The 8,400-nt window shown below is 43.9% G+C and overlaps 1 protein-coding gene across 11 annotated transcripts in view; it reads right to left on the reverse strand.

Annotated features, from left to right (window-relative positions):
• The window catches only part of Zbtb25 (zinc finger and BTB domain containing 25), a 48,108-nt gene extending 39,809 nt beyond the window's left edge, over positions 1–8,299 (reverse strand). For 2 of the 11 annotated variants that reach the window (XM_013067737.3, XM_087195266.1), the window contains exon 1: positions 8,023–8,296. In XM_013067737.3, the coding sequence (XP_012923191.2) occupies positions 8,023–8,234 (212 nt within the window). In that variant the 5' untranslated portion in view covers positions 8,235–8,296. Of the gene's footprint in view, positions 1–8,022 lie in introns of all 11 variants that reach the window. The other 9 variants (XM_021247727.2, XM_021247735.2, XM_087195268.1 and 6 more) reach the window with 8 other exon arrangements.
• Between the last annotated feature and the right edge of the window lie 101 nt (positions 8,300–8,400).

An 8,400-nucleotide genomic window follows, 5' to 3' on the forward strand; every position in this document is an offset into this window, starting at 1 on the left:
TGAGCTCGAGAGAGAACTCTAGAGACTAAGCCTAGAGAGGGAGGGAAGTCTCTGAAATTATAAAGCTGAAATCCACCAGCTGAGGATAGGACGATAGAGCAGAATGAAATTAGAGAAAAAAATTAAAATTAAGCATGAATCCTTGGAAAAGACACAACAGAAAAAGAGAAATAATAAAACGTATTGTCACTGAGGGAAGGTGAGGTAAAGAAAAGGCAAGAACCCTAGTGCTGAATCCTGAAGAGAATCGTGGGTGAGGCTCATTGAAAACAACCCCAAGCGTGGTGACCTTGCTTCAAGAAAGCAGCAAGGGCAAACAGTCTACTGCAAGGGGATGACAGGAAGCAGAGGCCGTGAACGATGGGCACAGATAGCACGGGACACGGAGGCAGCTGCAGGTTGGACAAAAACCTTTGGGCTGACGGGCATCAGTCAGCCGTGAAGAATTGAGGGTTCTCTCTCGAGCAGAAGAAAGGAGAGGACTGAGGGGAAAACAGTAAATTTGAGAGTATCTTTTTGGATGGCATTGATTTATAAACTGTGATATTAGTCTATAAGTAAAGGAAAGGGGTGAGTGTAGGACTCGCAAGAAACCTGAAGTAATAATTCTGACATACACTGTGTTAGTTACTTTTCTCTCATTGCTGGGACAAAATACCCAAGACCCAAAGTTAAAAGGGAAGGGGTTAAAAAAAAAAAAAAGGAAGGGGTTTATTTGGGTTACAGTTCTTAAAAGTTTCAGTCCATAATCAGCTGACTCCAAGGCAGGGATGACAAACAGGCATGGCAGAGTGCCAGCAACATGGCACACACAAGGCAGCAAAGGTAACAAGGGACCTTTACCGAGTCTGCCTCTTTTACCCCATCCGGACTACTGGGATTAGGGCGGTCCCAAACTAATCACTCACTCCAGTGGTTTAGTAATCATGTGCCCTTAGCCCCAGCATCACATATTCCAGATTCAACTACCTCTGAAAAAGAAAGTCCTACATCACCTGCATGAGGGTTTGGGGGGACATTTAAACACAAACCATAACACAGATTGAACTTTCATATATGTATTTTCTCTTTCTGCTTCAGATTAGGTAACTTCTTTTAGTTATTTTCAAGTTCAGACTCATCTGTCATTTCAAATTGCACTCAGTTCAATTTTAAAATTTCAGATATTGTGTTTTCAAGTCTAAAATTTTCATTTCATTCCTTGTTTTGAAGGAATGTCTTATTTCTCTGATGTAATTTCCTGTTTGTTCACAACCTTATTTTCTTTTATATCCTTTGAATTTTTTTTCCCCCAGGGCTTTCACTGAGCTACATCCCACCCCTTTTTGTTTTCTTAAAACAAGGTCTCACTAAATCACTAAATTGCCCAGCCAGGCCTGAAATTGCAATCCTGCCTCAGACTGCTGGGATTACAGGCCACCACACCCAGCTTGCTTTACATCTTTTTTTTTTCCAGTATCGGGGATCAAACTTGGGACCTTGCATTTGCAAGGCAGGCAGCGGAACCACTGAGCTAAATCCCCAGCACCCCCAGTTTGCTTTACATCCTTAGGCATGGTTCTATTACTTGTTTTAAAATGGGCATGTAGGGCCAAGGATTTAGCTCAGTGGTTCTGGCGCCTGCCTCGAAAGCACAAGGTCCTGAGTTCGATACTCAGTACCAAAAAAAAAAAAATGGGCATATAGGGCCAGCCATGGTGGTGCAGTGTAATCCCAGGACTCAGGAAACTGAGGCAAGAGGATCACCTCGAATTCAAGGCCAGCCTGGGCTGCATAGTGAGTTCAAGGCCAGTCTGAATTACAGAGTGAGACCTTGTCTACAGGGCCCCCCCCCGCCCCGCCCACTGCCACCTAAAAAGGGCATGTTGAACATGCCCATAATCCAGCATTCTGGGAGGCTGAGGTAGGAAAGAAAATTCAAACCCAGCCTGCTGAATTTAGTAATTTAGCTCAAAAAGGGCTGGGCATATAGCTCAGTGCAAAGGCCCTGGAGTTAATCCCTAGTACTAAAAAAATAAAATGAATCTGTTTTAAATCTTCTCTGCCAAGTCTAATATTTGTTGGGGTAAATCTCCATTGATCAGGATGATGATCTCTGCACCCTTTCTAATGTCTAGTCATTTTAGAGTATATCTTAACTGTGATGAATACAGTAGACTCTAAGAGTCTGTGATATTCTTCCAAATGAGTGACGCTGTTTTTGCAGACAATTAACTAGTCTGGGCTTCAACTTCTACCTCTCCAGTTCTGGCAGCAGCTGAAATCTCTGCTCAATGTTTTAGCCTCAGGTGTGCTGTTTGGAGGCTGCTCTATGTATGTATGGTTCGGGAGTTTGCAAGAGTCAAGCAAGGCTTATCATTTGGGGTTCTGTCACACCAGGATCCTTTCCAGTTTCCCCCTTACTTTTTAGCTGCTTGGTCACCTGAGATTTGGGTTTTCTACAAAAAAGCAACCTTATAGGTTGATAGCCCAGTTTTAATCCCATGGGACACCAATTGGAACCTTCCCTCAGGCCGAAAGCCATAAAAATGAAAATGTATCCACTGCTATTCCCCTCTTCAGTTATAGAGCACACTAAGTTTCTGTCCACTCTTGACCGTCACTTGGTAATTTTTTAGACTTTTTCTTTCAAGTTTATCTTTTTTTTTTTTTTTCAGTTTTTGAGACCTGGTCTCACTATGTATCCCAGGCTGCCCTTGAACTCACTATGTAGCCCAGGCTGGCCTCAAATCTGTAGTACTCCTCCTGCCTCAGCCTCCGGAGTGCTGGGATTACAGATGTGTGCCACCACTCCAGCCTAACTTTACATCTTTTAATGTGCAGAACTGTCCCAACAGGAACCCATCAGCTATCACCCTTTTGTTTTCATTCCACCATTGGATCCTTTTAGTGTATTAAAAATGAATCCCAACTATACATACAACAAATTACAACACACCCTTTTTAAATTATAAAGGTAACATAATCTTCTGAAGTAACACCTCAACATAGATTAGGAGGCACATTATATTTTACAAGCTACTAGAAATCATGGGCCTTGTCCAAATACCAATTACATGAAGAGTCATATGATAGTAATGGCTCTCACTTGAATGTTTACCATTTCCATGCATGATCTTAAATATGTTTCAATTTTTTCACATGTAAAGTGAGAATAAGAGGACTGTCCTGAAAATAAGATGATCCATGTATAAAATGCTGAGCAGTGTGAGGCATATAGTAAATAGCTATTACTCTTTTTTCTTTGGTACCGGGGATGGAACTCAGGTCCTTACACTTGCGAGGAAGGCAATGGAACCACTGAGCTAAATCCCCGGCCAACAGCTATTGCTCTTAATCAGCCATTTCTACGAGCCATTCTAGGAAGTTTTGGTCTCAAAATCCAGCTATACTCTAAAAAAAAAAAAGTATTGAGGAGTGTACACAAGCAAAGTACATTACATGCATATATGAAAGTGTCATAATGAAACATTTTGTACAGTTAATACACACTAATAATTATAGTAAAAGCACTAAGGATTATAATGAGCTGTTGTTTAGATACATGTTTATTAATACCATATTAGAATTTAAAAATGCAAAATTTTAAATGTTTATTTAAAATGAGAAACCCAATACATATTAACATATATATATTTATACTGTATTTTCAAAAATAGGCCAGAGTTGTATTGTTTTTGGGGGGTTTTTTTTGGTACCAGGGATCGAACTTGGGACCTTGTGCTTGAGGCCGGGGCCTGAAACACTGAGCTAAATCCCCTGCCCCGTGGTATTGTTTTTTATTCTGCAATCCTCTTTATTTACTTTTGCAGCACTGGAGATTGAACTCAAGGCCTTTGCACCAAGCTACACCCCTACCCCTTTTTTGAGACAGGGTCTTGCTAAGTCACTAAATTGTCTAGGCTGGGCTCAAACTTTCTATCCTCTTGCCTCAGGCTCCCACAGTTCTGGGATTACAAGCATGTACCACCACACCTGGTTGATTTTAAATTTTTAATGGATGGCACTTTCAGATGACTGTGGAAGTGTGATATCTGATTACAGTAGTTAGGGATAAGAATAACTGTGTATAGAACTCATTTATCCTGAAACAGCATTTGGGGTTCTGTTACTCCAAAGTTCCCCAACGTTCTTATCCCTAACTACTGTAAAGCTTTCTATGTAGACCAGTAGTGATAATGGAGTCCCACCCAAACTGACCCAAACTGCCCCGGGAAGTCCTTTTTATAGAGCTCCTCAGGGGATTCTAACATGAAGCCTCAGTTGAGAACCACTGCTTTAGAATAGGGAACCAAGAAAATCCAAGAGAACAATTCACTCTAAAATTAGTTATTTAAGAGGCTTCAAAGAACTGACTGTGTAGATAGTAACTCTGGATTATTTCAAATTAAAATGGAACAATTTTATGCTAGCATTTACAAAGAAACAATTTCACGAGAAGTGTTCTAAGTGTGGAAATTAAATGAACAAATATCAACTGTAATTCTAATTGTAACTTTAAACTTTAAAACAAGACAAATTAGAAAACAAAAGTGCTCCTAAACTAGTGGAGTGGCTAGAGGTGGAGAGAGGAACCACGTTATTTTCTAACTTTCAAAAAAGTATTTAGGAGAAACAATTTAATCCCACATTCCATTATATTTCAATGTCTAAAAATGATTTAGAAAGTCCAAATCTGAAAATGCTTTAGGAGGCAGATTCTCCCATAATTCTAGATGTCTATTTATGAAAGTCTACAAAGAATGTTAGAGAGAAGTAGATGTAGTAGATGATACAGGAAGAGCAGTTACGCTCTAGAAACCTTTAACGGATCAGGGAAATGTTAGTTTGGGGCCTCCTGCCAGTTGGCAGACATAGCCAGGCTTCTCCATTGCCTACCCCCATCTAACCAACATGTGGGATGCCTGAAAAAGCCACAGCACTAGGCCAACAAGAATGCTAACAACAGTGAGTGCAAACTGCTTATAGACTTAAAAAAAAAAAAAAAAATCACAACCCGGTTAAGAAAAGATTCTTAGGCCATTAAAAAAAAAATAAAATAAAGACTGCATTTCTGCCAGAAAACAGAAGATAATTAAAGGACAGGGGAAAGTCTAAAAATGGTGATGCTGGTACAGATCTAAAATACAGCACACACAAGTGATTATAACTTCTGTATATAAGTGAACCAATACTAACCTTGCCAAGGAATTACAGTCCCATGAACATATTACCTACATGGGGTTATGGAATCCTTTGCTTCAAGTGTCTACAATTTTGCAGAAGCAATAAAACATCCATGTAGTATTGGTTTGTAACCAGGGAAGCAGTGAATTTTTTAAATTTCAAAAATAACTAACAACTCTATAAACACTTCTTTCAGTGGAGGGGGAGGAGTAGTAGAAGGGAGGAGGAGCAGGAGGAGGAGGACTTCCTGTTAGCAAAGAGCAGAAAGGTAAGTAAAATCAATTAATAATCCTGAAATTGATGTTTGCTTCAAACATTTTCTCCTTCCATTCTCCCTACACAGGTTCAAATAGTAACATCTTTCCTTTCCCAGAAGAACAATATTCTGGTTATTTCTAATGGTTACTATTGTAATAAGCATCTGTGTGTGAGGTCTTGTGCTAAGTGATCTATATACATTATCTGTTAATCCTCACTGTAACTAATATATCTTTCGTTTCCATTTTACATACAAGAAAAAAATTTAAACTTGGAGCACATAACTAGGAAACTTTATAAAGTAGAGATCAAAAGCCAGGTATGGCTCCATAACCTGTGCTGGTGACTAAACTGGAACACTACTTTTCTTAGTCTTTTCCTCTCAAAGGACTGAAGTTCACATGCTCTGGGGAATAAATAGGCAGAAAGGGGGCACAGGAAGTGGTGCATAAGTACTTTACAATTTCTCAGGACACCTGCACTGCTTTTTTAAAACAAGGGGGGAAATCTGCAATAATACAAAACCTCTAAACTCTTTTCTGGCCCTTTTATTACTAAAACGGACAAGTTGGTCAAGCACCACCTACAGACTATAGTAAATAAATCACTTGGGTTCAGTGGTAGGGAGGGCATTACGCAAGACTTCCCAGCACAGCCTGGCCAGGATACTTCACAACCAAGGCACTTGGGCCCCTCCTCCCTAGCTAGACAGCCTGGCTCCTTCACATTCCCCTCAGGAGATAGGGTGGAAGCACATAGCTCCACTTTCTAAGGCACGGAGGGCAGCTGAAAGTCCTGGTTGGCCTCTCTGGGCAACCACAGGCGCCAATAAATCAGCCACAGGCGATTCTCTCATCCCCTTCCCGGCTTGAAGTGGGAGCAAGATATAATGCAAAAGAGCAGTGACTAGACTTGGAAGATAAGTGATCTAGGCTTAAATTCCTCTGTAAATGACTACATCACTGCACTCAGGTAAATCTCTCTGAGCCCATTTCCACAGGCTTGCAACATGAGATAGCACTACTTTCTTTTTAGTAAGAATCCAAAATTCATCCATGAAAGCAGATGGTATAGGTCCTATACTATATAGGACTTGGCCCACTGAAGGTACTTAGTAAACTGCAACCAAAATTGAGCAAAGACCGTCTCCACTATATCCAAAAGGCATTCTGATAGGAGTAGACAAAAAGGTAGGGCAGGTTATGTGGGGCCCCTTCTTGCTTTCTTGGTGACCAGTCCTTGATGCTTTGCTACTTTTGTGTCCCAGCCATTAGGACTAACCTATTCCATGTCCATCACGTTAATAGTCTCATAATGGATTCAGTTTACCCTTGACTAAATATGCAGACTGCTAAACAAACTTTGACACCTTAAACTAAGGAAGCAAGCAAAGCCACAATGTTTGTTATTCTCACAAAGAATAAGGTCAACTTTTTTGGGGGGGGAGGGATGGGCTTCTGGCTTCAATGTATCCTAGAAACAGCGCCACCTCCACTATTTCAGAGCCATCACACTGGCTGAACCTCACTTCTCAATAAACCTGAGAAATCCTGCAAGCCAAGTGCAATCTCTGGTGGAGATTGTCCAGTGGTTTAAACTGGCCTCACAGTCCTGGCATGGTGGCCTCCAATGACCAAGGTGTCCTCAGCCCTGGAGTCCGGTTAGGGAGAAGGGCAGGATTTGATTAAGCATTCTGCTCTTTAGACCTGGTGTCTTCAGCTGTAAAATTAGATGAACCGGCCTTTCTATAGGGTCCCTCTGAACTCTACAGTTTGAGATTCCAAAATGTATTTTACACATTTGTCTTCCAGCGTCTGCCTCTTAAGCGCAAGATCCCGAGGTCGATCCCCGGTACCAAAAACGAAAAAAAGGGAAAAAACCCCACATTTGTCAAAAATCCTGTGAGAGAATCAACAGCTGAAAAGACTCACTCTCTGGAAAAAGAATGTTGTTTTAATCCCCTGGGGGTGGGGTGAGGCGATAAGAGCGTTAATTTATACAACAGGTTAGCTGCAGTGAGATTTCAGGTATGTATTGCTGTGCGTTGCCTAGGCAACTGATAACCACTAGATTTTTCCAAATGCTGAGCGCTAGGGAGGTGGTGACAAGATGGAGCAGACTTCGAGAAAACTGGATTTGCTTAGAATGCTATAAACGTCTGAAAAAGAAAACAAATGAATCGTTGAGACTGGAAACTTTCTGTATATAAACAGGGTAATCACAAACTGGGAGAGGGAGAGGCAGGGGACAGCAGCTGCGTCCTCAAATCCCGCACCTAAAGATGCCCCCGCTCGCAGAAGGAGTTGGCCCGGGCTTCCGGGACCCGACTCCAGAGCCCGGCGCGGGGTCGCACCCGGGGAGAGGGCTCCAAGCCTTTGCGGCGCGCCCTCCCCGCCCGTGTCAGGCCGCAGCGGCCCGCAGCAGAGGGCTGCTCCGGGGAGCCTCCGCCCGGCGCGCACTCGCGGTTGCTATTTTCCTCCTGTGGCCTCACTGACCAAAAACGCCCCTCTCCCTAGCTACGTGCATCTGTCCCGCGACCGGTGCGCTGCAGCCGTCGCCCCGGATGGCCCGGCGGGAGGGACGGGGCGCGTCGCTTACCCAGACGCCGCCGCGGCAGCGGGCCGACTCCTCCGTGCGGGAGGGGCGGGCTCCCGGCCGCGCACGGCACGCAGCGGCGCCAGCTCACGCACCCCGCGGCCCACTCTCGCGCGGCTTCCCGCGTCGACCGCCGCGCGACGAGCCCACGTGACCGTGCGTCTGGTAGTTGAGGAACTGGGGCCGAGGGTGAATGCGTGCGTGCGTGCGTGCATACGTGCGCGCGCGCGCGCGCCCGCCCGCCTGAGTGGCGGGGCGGGGGTCTGCCGGCGCTCCGGGCGCCGCGGCCGCCGCGGCTCCCAGTAGTGACTGTGTAGGCGGAAGCGTGGGGACAAGCCTGAGCGTCACAGGCTCCCCACACACAGCCGCGTGACCCGGGGA

The sequence above is a fragment of the Heterocephalus glaber genome, unplaced genomic scaffold, assembly GCF_053883595.1.
Source record: "Heterocephalus glaber isolate CG9 unplaced genomic scaffold, H.glaber_assembly_v1.0 deba00001608, whole genome shotgun sequence".
Taxonomy (NCBI): domain Eukaryota; kingdom Metazoa; phylum Chordata; class Mammalia; order Rodentia; family Bathyergidae; genus Heterocephalus; species Heterocephalus glaber.